The 13,635-nt window shown below is 54.1% G+C and overlaps 1 protein-coding gene across 4 annotated transcripts in view; it reads right to left on the bottom strand.

The window, feature by feature from the left end:
- Nucleotides 1–13,635, bottom strand: part of PDE2A (phosphodiesterase 2A) — a 68,506-nt gene that overhangs the window by 43,753 nt on the left and 11,118 nt on the right. Inside the window, exon 2 of one of the 4 annotated variants that reach the window (XM_047824063.1) lies at nucleotides 12,764–12,825. The exons of the other annotated variants lie outside the window; for them this stretch is intronic. Within the exon in view, the coding sequence (XP_047680019.1) occupies nucleotides 12,764–12,825 (62 nt within the window). The remainder of the gene's footprint in view (nucleotides 1–12,763; nucleotides 12,826–13,635) is intronic. 4 annotated transcript variants of the gene reach the window in all.

The following is a 13,635-nucleotide window of genomic DNA, read 5'->3' as shown; positions in this document are numbered from 1 at the left end:
TGACACCCCTGAGCCCTCCCTGAACCCTGGGCCCTACTGGCCCTTCCTTCTCCTGTCCCCGGCTTTAGTTTTCTCTTCTGCACCCTAGGCCTGGAATGTCTCTCTCAATATCAGTCTCCAAGGGGAAGCCCATCCAGTCTCACCTCCTCCCTGCCTCCATTTCTCAGATGGGGAAATTGAGCCTCCGACAGGGGAGATGATGGGCCTGCAAGCTCATGGAAAGCTGGCCACAGGCCACGGGCCTCAGTCACTCTGCCTCGTCTCCCAAGGCCCCAGTCAGCGGGGCTCTCGAGGCAGAAGCAGGCACTTCACACAACCCACCCACCCCGCCCCCGCCCAGGGAAGGCAGGCAGGCTGGCATCCAAAGCTATTTGCCTTTGGAGGGCCCAGGAAGCTAGAAAACAAACATCCGGAGTCTCTGGAACTTCGACTCTCTCTCCTCACATCCCAAGGATCCGGGAGCCACCAAGAGGGTATGCCAGTATGTGCGCAAACACACGCACGCACACTCACACACAGCCCCGGACTGGGTAAACACGTGAGCCCAGAAGATCTCTTGGGATTGTGTGCTTGTGAGTCTGTGCAGGTCCTTTAGCGACCCAAAACCCTGAAAAGATGATGAGTCCCTACCCCTGACCTTATATTAATTTTATCTTGGGAAAAAAAAGATTAAAATCGCTTTTGTGTGACTTTTCTGATGGCAAATTCTGTATACGCTCATCAAAATTAATCTTTTTTTGTGGTGCCTGGGTGGCTCAGTCAGGTGGCACCTGACTCTTGGTTTCCGCTCAGGTCATGATCTCATGGTTGGGAGTTCGAGCCCCACATTGGGCTCTGCGCTCAGAGCTGAGCCTGCTTGGGATTCTCTCCCTCTCTCTGCCCCTCCCCACCCCCCAAAATAAATAAATAAACTTAAAAAAAAACCTATTTTTTTCTTTCACTTTGTGGGCAGTTTCCACTTTGCCAGTGACCTAAGCAGGTGTGTGGCCTGCCTCTTAGTCGTCCATCACGCACGTCCCTGTGGCCCAGTAGGTGACCACAGCAGACTATGCCCCGTGGGTCACTAGGAGAATGTCTGTGTGAAAGCACATGGATCTGTGATTCTGTGAGGGAGTGTGTGTGAACATGACCGTGTGAGCACCCCTGTGTCCACGTCTGTGCCTGAGCCATCTGCGTGCGCAGGTGACCGTCGCGGGCTGTGTCCATGCGTGTGTGATGTGAGCCTGCGTGTGCCCAGGGAGTGTGTGGCTGCTTTTGTCTCTGAATGAGTGTATGACTGAGAGGGTGGGGGCTCTGATTCTCTGCTTCCGTGCACCGCCATCACTGCTTCCGCCACTCATGCCAGGCCAGGGCTCACATCCCTACCCTGACGCATGTCACCTGTGTGGCACTGGACAAGTCTTTTCCCCTTCCTGGGCTCAGTTTCCCCATTTATAGGATGGTACCTTCTCCCAGAGCTGCTGAGAGGACGGAAATGATACCATAAAAGCCTGCCTCTGCTGGCTCCCAGCATAGGCCACTTCTGTGCAAATCAGACAGGGGTGACCCCAACTCTCTAGGCAGTTGCAGCCCTGAGGGGTGTGGAATGCTGGAGGAGGGCGGGCTGGGTTTCAGCATCACCCCACCTCTGTGCAACGTACAAGGCATGAGGTGAGAGGCAGTGGCCTTGCAGGTGACTGAAAAATAGCAGCTCCCTTTCCTCAGCCCCTGCTCCAGGTGTGCAGCCTGGGACTAAAGGGTCTCTGACTCTGCGTGAGTGGGGTGGCCATGTTCCAGATGAGGCTCTGAGGACACCCCCCCCCTTCCCCTGGGGCTCTGTCCCCTTGACCAGCCCTCCAGCTCTGCCTCTCCAAAGCCCCAAAGGGAAGCCATGAGGGGACTGACTGGACCCGACCTGCAGAGACCAGCTAGGCTGGCTGGATGCTCAGAGATACCCCCACCCTCAGCCCATCTCCCATTATTGGAGAGGGTGACTGAGACACGGAGACGGTCAGGGACCCTCTCAGGGACACAAGTGAACCCAGTGAGGCCAAGCTCCTGTCTCAAGATCTCTGTAGAACAGACGCAGTTGGGGAGACCCAAGCTTTGGACTCTGTTGGCTACTGAATGGGGTCCAAGGGAGCAGGTAGGGGTCCTGAGAGACAGGCACAACTACACCTGGGCCCTTAGCTGCTGGTGTGGACCTCCTGCCCATCCCCACCCGGGTCCAGATCCCCTACTGGTGTGATTAAGCAAATTATAGGGTTTTTTCTTGAGAAAATTGCATCGGCCTAATTGAATGAGGCTGCAGGAGCCTGGGCTGGAGGCTGACAGTGGGTGAGGATGGGGGGGGGGCAAGATGCAGGGGCAAGCTGGCAACGTTAAGCAGGGGACAGAAGAAGCAAGGAAGGTGGGGGGAAAGGAGGGCCGTGGGCACAGGAGGACAGGATACCACTCATTCAGCACACCCATTCTGCACACCCGCAAGTGTGGGTGCCTGTGCACAGGACATGAGGAGTGGTGCTCCCCTAGAGACCACCGAGCGACTGCTTAGTGCCAGGTACTGCATTCATTTAAAAGTGCTGTTTCGGGGTGCCTGGGTGGCGCAGTCGGTTAAGCGTCCGACTTCAGCCAGGTCACGATCTCGCGGTCTGTGGGTTCGAGCCCCGCGTCAGGCTCTGGGCTGATGGCTCAGAGCCTGGAGCCTGTTTCCGATTCTGTGTCTCCCTCTCTCTCTGCCCCTCCCCCGTTCATGCTCTGTCCCTGTCTGTCCCAAAAATAAATAAACGTTGAAAAAAAAAATTAAAAAAAAAAATTAAAGTGCTATTTCAATTTTTTAAATGTTTTTATTTATTTCTGAGACAGAGAGAGACAGAGCATGAGCAGGGGAGGGGCAGAAAGAGAGGGAGACACAGAATCTGAAACAGGCTCCAGGCTCCAGGCTCCGAGCTGTCAGCACAGAGCTCCACACGGGGCTCGAACTCACAGACTGTGAGATCATGACCTGAGCTGAAGTCGGACGCTCAACCGACTGAGCCACCCAGGCGCCCCCCCCCCCACAGCTGTATTTTATATGTGAGGGGATTGAGGCTCAAGACATAAAATGACTTTTGCTAAAAGTCAGAGCCAGACAGGACTGTCTGACACCACAGCCCTTGCTCTTAACTGGTACCTACTCTTCCTGCTGAACTGCTACCATCCTGCCTCTGGGAAGCCTTCCTAGGGAGTTCAGAGAACGGAGGGGGCCTCATACCAACTCACCCTTGGCCCAGACAGCATTTCGGTCCATACAGGGCATTTCTCCTCATCTACACTATGATGTCTGTCCTGTCTCCGATGGTCAGCAGCTGAGGCTGGGCTGATCCCACATGGATTCCACACACCCCCATTGCCCACAGCACACTCATGACCCCTTTCACTCCCATGCAGCGTCCTGTTCTGTGTCACACTCATCACCCCAGGATGACACACAGAGACAGGATCACTGTCACTTGCACATGGCGTATCTCACATACTCACTGATTCAGTCATCCCATGGTTTCTACATTGTCACACATCACTGAGGGTCACAGGGCCACTCACAGTGAAACTATCACTGTACCCTCACTCAGGGTAGCCCATCCTCAGTGTCAGATACCATGTTCCCAATGCTCCACAGTGTCACCCTCATATAGTGTCAAACACACACTTCCAAGCTGGCTCTACATTGCACTGTCACATTTCAGCATCAACTAGGACCTTCTGACACTAAAAAAAAAAATCCACCTTTGGTGAAATGACATCATGTCTGGGATTTGCTTTCAAATACTTCAGCAAAGCAACCTATTGGATGAGAGAAAATATTTGCAAATCGAAATTAGGGGATAATATCCAGAATATATAAAGAAGTCCCACAACTCAACCACAAAATAAACAACCTGATTTAAAAATGGGCAAAGAACTTGAATAGACATTTTCTAAAGAAGACATACAAATGGTGAACAAGCACATGGAAAGATGTTTAACATCACTAATCATTAGGGAAATGCAAATCAAAACCACAGTAAGATGCGACCTTTCCCCAGTCTTCCACCTGTTAGGATGGGAAGGAGAAAAGGAAGGGAGGGAGGGAGGGAGGGAGGGAGGGGAGCACCTGGGTGGCTCAGTTGGTTAAGTGTCTGACTCTTGATTGGTTTCAGCTCAGGTCATGATCTTGTGGTTCCTGAGTTTGAGCCCCACACGATGGACTCTGCTCTGCACTGACAGTGCAGAACCTGCTTGGGATTCTCTATCTCCCTTCTCTTCCCCTCCACCACTCACACTCTATCTCTCTCTCAAAATAAATAAACATTTTTTAAAAAAGAAGAAAGAAAGAGGGGAAAGGAAAGGAAAGGAAAGGAAAGGAAAGGAAAGGAAAGGAAAGAAGTGTTGGGAGGATGTGGAGAAATTAGAATACTGGTGCACTGTTGGTGGGAATATAAAATGGCATAGCTGTTGTGGAAAACAGTATGGTGGTTCCTCAAAAATTAAAAATAAAGATTACCATATGATCCAACAATTCACTTCTGGGTATATATCTAAAAGAACTGAAAGCAGGATCTTGAAGAGATACTTGTACGCCCATGCTCACAGCAGCATTATTCACAATAGCCAAAAGTTGGAAACAATGCAAGTGTCCATCAATAGATGAATGGATAGGGGCGCCTGGGTGGCGCAGTCGGTTAAGCATCCGACTTCAACCAGGTCACGATCTCGCGGTCCGTGAGTTCGAGCCCCGCGTCAGGCTCTGGGCTGATGGCTCAGAGCCTGGAGCCTGTTTCCGATTCTGTGTCTCCCTCTCTCTCTGCCCCTCCCCCATTCATGCTCTGTCTCTCTCTGTCCCAAAAAAATAAATAAATGTTGAAAAAAAAATTAAAAGAAAATAGATGAATGGATAAACAAAATGTGGCATATAAAAACAATAGAATATTATTTAGCCTCAAAAAGGAAGGAAATGTTCATACAGCATGGATGAATCTTGAGGATATTATGTTGAGTGAAATACACCAGCCACAAAAAGATAAACACTGTATGATTCCACATATCGGAGGTACCTAGAGTAGCCAAACTCACAGACAGAAAGCAGAAAGATGGATTTCAAGAGCTGGGGGGATAGGGAGTTGTTTAAAGGGTAAAGGTTTCAGTTTTTCAAAGTGCAAAAGATCTGGAGAATGGTTGCACATCAACGTGAACAAACTTAACACTACTGAAGGATACAGTTAAAAATGGTTAAGATGGTAAATTTTATGGGGCTCCTGCATGGCTCAGTTGGTTAAGTGGCCGACTTCGGTTCAGGTCATGATCTCACGGTTCATGAGTTCGAGCTCCGTGCTGGACTCTGTGCTGACCGTTCAGAACCTGGAGCCTGCTTTGGACTCTGTGTTTCCCTCTCTCTCTGCCCCTTCCCTGCTCATGCTGTCTCTCTCTCTCTCTCTCAAACAAAACAAAACAAAACAAAACTCCAAAAACTTTATTAAAAATCTAGTAAACTTTGTTATGTATATTTCAGAATAATTAAAAGCAAAAAAAAAAAAATACTTCAGGAAAAAAAAAAGAAAAAAAAAGGGGGGTGGGGTGGAGAGGGATAGATGTATTAAATGTGCCCAAATCTTGGTAACTGTTAGATTTGGGTGATGGGTATATGGCAAGTTTATTGTATTATTCTCCCCACTATTGTGTGTATTTCAAATATTCCATAATTTAAAAAGTTTACTTTCCCTTGACCTGACACCTTTTCCAGTGGCCACGCTCCTTCATATTCCTTAGAGCCAAAGGTCTCCAAAGTGTTGACTATGCTCTGTCTTCACCCCAGACTCAGCACCCACCCAGGCCTGCTGGCTTCGGGCCCCACCCGGTCACTGACTTGGTTCCTGTCAGGCTGACTAATGCCTGGACCCAGTCCTGCACTGTCTCCCCTGGCTACCTCACTCCACACTCTCAGTATCCTCCACCTCCCTGGCCACTCCTCCTCTGTCTCCTTGGTGCTTCTCCTCACCTCCCAGGCCTCTAGCTGATGGAGCCTGCAGGTCTGGGGCCAGGGCTCAGTCCTCACCTCACTCTCCTTGAGCTCTCTCCCTAGGTCATCCTAGCCACACCTACTGCCCCCCAAATATATATCCCCAGCCTGGCCTCTGCTGCCCACTGGACACATTCATCTGGATGTTTGACTTCCGTCCAAAACAGATCTCTTAATTTCTTCCTCCTTGTCCTCTCTCATGCCCCTAACCTTGACCTCCCACTATTCTTCACTCATCTCAGTAGCGACTCTACTATCCATTATTTGGTTCCTCAAACCAGAAACCGGAAGCCACCGTCCACTTCTCCCTCCAGCTCATCCTCTTATTCATCAGCAAGTTCTGTCATTGCAACCTCCCATCTATCTCCAAAGTTCATCCATTTCTCTGCGATTCATCCGCATCCCCATAGCCCGGGCACCACTATCTCCTGCCTGGGTGGCTGCTGCGGCCTCCAGTTTGTCTGCTCACCTCCTCTCTGCCCCTCCAACTCACATTCCAACTGCCCCCCACCCCCTGCGCAAACACTACAGCTAGAGCAATCTCAAAATCATGCGTTAGACTGTGTCACTTCCCTGTCTGAACCCACCGGAGTCTTCCTGGGACTGTGTCATACACAGTGTCGTGTGGTCACGTTTCACATTATCACACATTCAGCCAACAGTGGACTTAGAGTCGCTTAGTGACACTTGATGTCACCCCATGTCACACCCTTGGTTACACACTCAGCCTCACTACAGCATACGCTTGGGGGACACACTTGGTTTCACAATTCAGTGTCAGACACTTGAGCCACAAGGACCACACCTGTTATTGCACAATGTCATTCATCTGTGTTTACATATTTGACCCTTATGGTGTCAGAGCCTCAGCGTCACAGACCTAGTATCACTTAGCATCATACAATCAATAGTACACAGTATCAAAGTGTGCTCAGTGCCACATCCATGGTCTCACAGTCTTTGATCAGTGGTGTCACACATTTGGTATCCTTTGGTGTCACACACTCAGTGTCACACTCAGTGACTCACTCACTGTCCCCACGGTATCCCAAGATTCAGGTCACATGCTCGATAACACATAACGTCACAAGATCAGTGTCACATATTCAGTAGAATACCCACTGCCCCACGATCAGCATCTCAGTGTCACCCTGGGTCCCATAAGCTTCCGCCCACCCCACCCCACTGGGCACAGTCGCCTGAGCTGCTGCCCCATGTCAAGGCTGTTTCCTGTTGTTGTGTTCAGAGTCCTTAGCCACTGCTTGTTCCTTCAAGGATTTCCTGTTGTCAGGGCCCCAGTCAGGCCTGGCCCAGCCTGGGACACACAGCCCAAAGCCCAAGGGCCACCCAGTGGGAACCCTGCACCTCCTGCCCCCCATCATTCTGGTTGGGCCCCGTGGGATATTCCCCCCATTCAATCAACCTGGATTCCCCAAGTGCCTGGGCTCATGCCCTGTCCACTGAAAGGAGGCGGCCTCTGGGCCCTGCCCCACCCACTCCCAGGATGACCAGGAAGGGGACTCGAGGGCTGTCTGGAAGAGGCTGTCTACACTGGTCTATGAGGCTCAGTCTGAAGCTGCTGGGAGCCGGAAGAGAAGGACAGAAGGTGGAAGAGGAGGACAAAAGCTTAGGGGGTTAGCGAATCAGGGAAGCCTTCCCAGAGGAAGCCAGCTGAGAGCTGGCAAATATGAAGACAAGGAAGAAAATGCATCTGAGGTGGGGGCACCAGACAGGAGCAAACGCTTGGAGGTAGGAACCAGGAAGAGACAGGGCTGCCACAGATGAAGACAAGAACATGGGAGACAGGCAAATTATGCTGTGGGATTTGGAGAAAAACAGACTTCTCTGCTATCCTTCCCCCCCTCCCCCATTCCAGCATTTAGATTCTGGCTCCAAGAGGAGCCTCCGGGCACTCCCTTCCTGGCCCTGCCTTTGGCCCTGGCCCGGCCCGCAGACTGCCCCCCATGGCTGCCAGGCCCCCTCACCTCCCTCCCGCCCCAGGCCAGCCTGCAGGAAGGACACAGGGAGGCCAGCACACGCTCCCCACACGGCCTGAGATAAATATTTCCCAGGAAACGGAACTTGTTCTCTCAGTGTTTACAGCCAAGGACCAGGCAGGGTGGTGGGGGAGGGGCCCGCCTGAGGAACCTTGTTCTGGGGCTCACAGCATCTACCCCCAACACCACCTCAGACCTGCTGCGTGCCTCTGAGCCAGTCTCTGCCTCTCTCTGAGCCACCATTCCAAGCTCTCAAGGGGGCTGACCTCCCTGGGCCTTGGCCTGCCTAATGCCCAGCACAGTCTGAGCTTATGTCTTTTCTGGGTGCAAATCCCTGGTACTTGATGCCTCCCCCTTCAGACTAGGCTTCTCGGATTGCAGGACCCATGCCTGCCCATCTCCACCTGGTCCTTGTTTGGGCGGGGGTGTGGACAAATGGATGGACAGACAGACAGACGGACTGGGTGGCAGCTGAGACCACCTCCCTGGCCCCAAGTCCCTACACAGCCCGAGCCTGTGCGGTCCAACAGGTGGGCACAGGCAGATGGCAGGGCCTCGGTGCCCCTATAGAGGCCGGATGCTATGGCCAACTAGCTGCAAGCAGCTCCCTTGGGGCCATGGGGCATCACTGAGGCTACTTAATCCTGACGTGGAGAACCCAGGAGGAGGCTGGCACACCTGCCAGTTAGGAGCACTCACTCAAGAATTTTAAACAGGCCAGAAAGTGTTGCCTCCTGGAAAGCAGCCCTTCCAGCCACATCCAGGTGCTCGCTGCCCATTGCCTGGGCTCCACTGACGTGCTGGGCCTTCTCTCACGGAGACCCAGGACATCCTGCCCACACGGCCTGGCCCCAGCGGCTCCTTCCATGTGTGAAGACTTTCTCAGCCCCCACAGCAATCTTACCTTACAGGATCACCCCAGCTCCTGCCTAGCCCTATGCCTAGTCCTGCCTATCACGAGCCTGCCACACTGGGCCCATTTACTCACCATCGGTGGCCTCAGCCTCACCCCAGACTCTGGGACCAAGCATTCCTCAGTCCAGGACCCAGGGGCAGAGGGGTTTTGGGATCTGGCTTCTCAGCACCAAGCCAGCCTCCCACAGTACCCTCTGGGGCTGAGTCTTTGTTTCAGGCTCTCTATCTGCTTCTTCCCAGTCCTGGGCTGGACCTTGTTGTCCTCATGTAGTTTTCTTAAGAGCTGGCCACATGGACCTCTCTGACTATCTAGCTGATCTTTGGCTTCATCAGTCCATGGCCTTAACCCTCCCCATCCTTCAAAGTTCCAAGGCCACCTCCTCCAGGAAGTCTCCAAGACTCTCCCCAATCCAGCAACTGCCCTTTCTTGGAACTCCTCCAACACTTCACACAGCCATTCTCCTTTAATCAAGAAACATTAATTGGGCACCTACTATGTACGAGGCCTGCCAGGTCCCATGCGGGCTCAGGAGAGACAAAGGAGACTCAGCCTTGGTTCCTATCCCCCATGTGTTTACAACTATGTGGGAAAGGATATGCAACCACATGGGCTAACAAGTTACCCAACTAGAGCTCAGGGAAGCTTGGGAGCTGTGAGTGCCCAGGAAAGAGGGGAGACTGACTCGATCTGAGTGGAGGGAGCAATCTGGGAGGACTCTACAGAAGAGGTGACCTCTAACCTGAGGCTTAAAAAGGGAGTAGGCAGAGAAAAAAGGGAAAAGCATTCCAGAGAAAGGGGTCGGTGCAAACAAAGGCAGGGAGGCCAGGAAGAGCTGGTGTCCTGGGAAGTAACAAGGACTGCCAAGTCCGGGAGCAAGGGGTAGCCCTGAGGGGGCCCAGCAGGCAGGGCCGACAATGCCAAGGGGTGTGGCCTCTATTTATCCCATGAGCAGCGACAGAGGAGCCAGTGCTGGGCAGAGCATTAGCGTGCTTAGTGGGGATACCTGTGCCATTGTCTACGTCTGCCTCTCCCCCAGCCTCTGCCCTAGCTACTGCTCCCAAGATCCTTCTGGGCCCCGAGAACCAGCACAGAGAGGGCATGGAACCAACGTGCTCAGTTCACTACTTGAACTGCCTCCACCCCAACATTCAGAGAGCAATGGCCCTGGCCCTGAAGGAGGATTCCAGGCTGAGTGTGAAGAGCCCTCCCCCAAGCTGGCGGGTTGGCACAGGAGCCAGGGAGCCATCCCAAGAGGGTGTGCTGAACAGATGCCCGCCATAGGGATGGGTGCTGGCAGCCCTGCTCCCCTGGCTGTCAAGCTGCCAGTGCCAGGAGAACGTGCCGTGCCCACAGAACCTCCATTAACCCTGGCCCAGCCCCAAGGTGCACCCTGTCAGCCTAGGCCTGGCTCCAAGGATCTCACCCTTGTGGGAAGCAGGGAGGGAGCCAGCTCCCTCTAAGGACCTGCTGTGGGCCAGGCCCGGGCCAGGCAGCTCACACATACTTTGTAACATGCCCCAGCAGCTCTGCTGTGATTACGTCCAATAATGATGGATCTTCTTATCCCCTTTGACAGGTGAAGAAACTGATGCTCAGGCTGGTTAAGGGACTGGTCCAAGCTCACACTCTTAGAAAGCAGTGAAACTGGGACTTGGACACATGCCCATCTGACCCACAGTCAGTCTGCTAGATGAGGCCTTGTCTCTAGCAACCACCCTGGCAGGGGGAGGGGGGGTCCTTCTCAGTCACCCCATCCCTCTTCCCTCTTTCCACCCCGCTGTCTCTGTAGTATGACCATATCCTAGGGTCCCTGCTCTCTCTGGTCCTGTTCTTTTTATGTTGAGGAGTGCCTGGCACTCTCTCCCAGCAGAGCTGAGCATGGGCCTAGGCACTTGGGATGGGGTGCTAACTGAGCCCAGAGATAGAGCAGGCTCTGCCCAGAGGCCAGGCAGACAGCTGCCATCTTCAGGGTGGATGTGAGGCTGGGGGACAGGCCAGAGCTGAGAGCTGAGGGGCTCACAGCCTAAGACCCTCCCTCTGAGGGAGGAGGCAGCAGGACCCAGACAAAGGAAACGGGGAGACAGAACAGAAGCAAAGGGATCCAATGGGTATGATCGGGAGAGGCCTCCTGCTGGGGCTCGGTGGAGCTAGACAGGAGGGGCAGGACTTGCACTTGTAGGGAACTGGGCCCAGGCCTAGGCAAAGAGGGTGGTACACAGAGGTATAAATGAGGAGCCTGGGACTGGCTCCTTCCCCTGGGGCCTAGCTCCCAGCACCAAGGCAGGTCTCAGCTTCTCCAAAGCCGTGTCCCCCCATGGCTTCCTGGGAGGATGACAAATCCAGGCTTTCCTGGCAGGTGGCTGTGGCTGCCGAGACACTGCTGGCTCCCAGGAACACCATCTGTCCCAGCTCTGGGGCGGGGGGAGCCCCTGCCCCATGGGGAATGCCATGATCATAAATAAATTAATAATGACTTTCTGGGTGCCCCCTCCTCTCTCCCTTCCCCAACTCCCGGCTGTAGGGACATTCTCAGGGCTTGGCCCCCACGTCCCGGCAGTGAGTCCATGCTGAGCCCTGCTGTGCGCCAGGCCATGTGTGGGCGTCTTCTTTCCCATGTTACCGGAGGGCAGGGAGAGAGCAAGTGGCGGGCATGAGACGCATCTGGGATCCACACTCAGATCTGCCCCATTTGCTCACTGTGTGACCTCACTGGGCCTCAGCTTCCTCAAAGGAGAATAATAACAGCTGCTGTTTCACTGGGGGGTCATGAGGATTGAACAAGGAAGTGTGTCTAATGCTTCTGACACAGAGGAGGCTCCCCTTTCTCTTAGCCGGGCCTGGGTACAAGAGAAGGCTCATGCTGGTCTTGCTGCTCGGTCTGACGTTACACACAACCTTCCTCTGTGCCACTCCACCCAGTCTGCAGCCCACCCCATTTCTGCTGCTCAAGGCCCCTCTGAGCGCTGAATACTGTGAGGCACCCCAAAGGCATGGCCGGGGTGTGGATGGCATCCCTCACATCAAAGGAAATGCACCTTCCTTTGGAAGGAGGTGGGAGACTCAGGAATGAAAAAGGCACAGTCCCCAGGCTAAGGAGCTCACAGTTCAAGGGGAGAAGACCTACAGAGTCACATAATGGAGAAAATAGAGTGCTAATGGCACAGACACCAGAATGCCCCCGTCTGACTAGGCAGGAGAGCTCAGAGGAGGGAGCATGAGGGGCAGGGAGGGCTTCCTGGAGGAGGGGAGGCTAGAGCTGAGCCCAGAAAGATTTGGGAAGCTGAGGGAGAAGAGAGTGGCAGGAGTGGTTCTGGGGAGGCAGGGACTGCAGAGGGAGCAGGAGGATGGGAAGCATCGATTTTTGAGCAGAAAAGTGACAAATTCAGGTATGCGTGTTAGAAAGAGCCTCCTGGCAGCCACATGGAGAGTGGGGCAACTGAAAGCAGTGAGCCAGTGAGCCGTGCAGGGGAAAGATGACCAGTGCCGGACTGGGGCAGGCAGCAGGAGTGGAGAGGACGAGGGGAATTCAGAAAACACTTAGGGCAGAAAATCAACAGGGAATCATTGGATGAGGGTGGGGAGGCCTAGGGAGGAGTCTGAAATGATTCCCCGGTGACTTGGGAGGAGGATGAATCCTCAATGGGAGAGGACCCCAGGCAGGAATAGGGCAAGGAAGGTGATCTTGGTGTGGGGTGACCCTAGGCTGGTGGGGGCAGGGGTGGGATTCGGCTCCAGCCTCCCAGTCCTCCCAGGGGTGGGGACAATGCTCAGACTGACCCCCAGTCTGTGCCCCCACCCCTCCAAGCCCACCCACGCCTCCCTCCACTGAGCTCTCACCTCCAGTCCGGCATCTCTACTCTCTGGGGGGACTGGCTTCTGTGCAAGTAGGTCCCAGTCAGCTGCAGAGACAAGAAGGCCAGGGGCTGAGGCTTGCCAGGCCTTCTCCCCTTCTTCCCAGCCTACCCCCGCCCACCCAGTCCCCAGCAGGCCCAGGGCTTCCTCTTCCCCACAAGTGGCCTCCTCCAGGAAGCCTCGCCTGATTTCACCCTGCTCTCCCCTCACCCTCCCTTCTTACTCCCTACTTCAGGAGGACACCTCTTCTCTGGGAACAGAGTTGAGCTCTTTCGTTCAACCAGGACCTCCTCAGGAGGGGAACAACCACATTTTCACCCTTTCTGATGCCTTCTCCACTTCCGCTTCTCTCCAGGAAACTTCACTACCCTTCTCTAATCCTCAGTTTCCCCATCTGCAAAATGGGGTTTGTCCTATCTAGCTCACACAGCCACGGGGTCAGGCTTCCAGCTGGTGCCCCAACCCTGGCCTGGTGCTCAGTCATCTGAGCTCTGGTCGGACCCCACAGAGCCTCATAATGCTGGCAGACACCAGGGAGCTGCTCAGCTCACTCATTCTCCAGGAGCCTACCACCCAGGTGGCCTCCAGAAACCCCAGCCTCTCGAAGGCACTGCCCAGGGGCTGGCTGCCCCTCCCCACCCCCACCCGACAAGCACACCCAAGCATTGGACAGGCACAGGCGGCGGGATATTCTGAGCCTGGCTTCCTTCCAGTCAGCTGCTGGCCGCCATGCCAGCCTGGCGCGGGCGCAGGGGCTGATTTGATTTGGCAGCTTTGGAAGCGTGTGGTGGGGACGGGAGGGGGAGAGGGATGAGACACCCATCTCTGCTAGGAAATAAACAGCCTTGGGCGCTCAG

Source organism: Prionailurus viverrinus, chromosome D1 (genome assembly GCF_022837055.1).
Source record: "Prionailurus viverrinus isolate Anna chromosome D1, UM_Priviv_1.0, whole genome shotgun sequence".
Taxonomy (NCBI): domain Eukaryota; kingdom Metazoa; phylum Chordata; class Mammalia; order Carnivora; family Felidae; genus Prionailurus; species Prionailurus viverrinus.
This window is presented reverse-complemented; position numbering and strand designations above follow the sequence as displayed.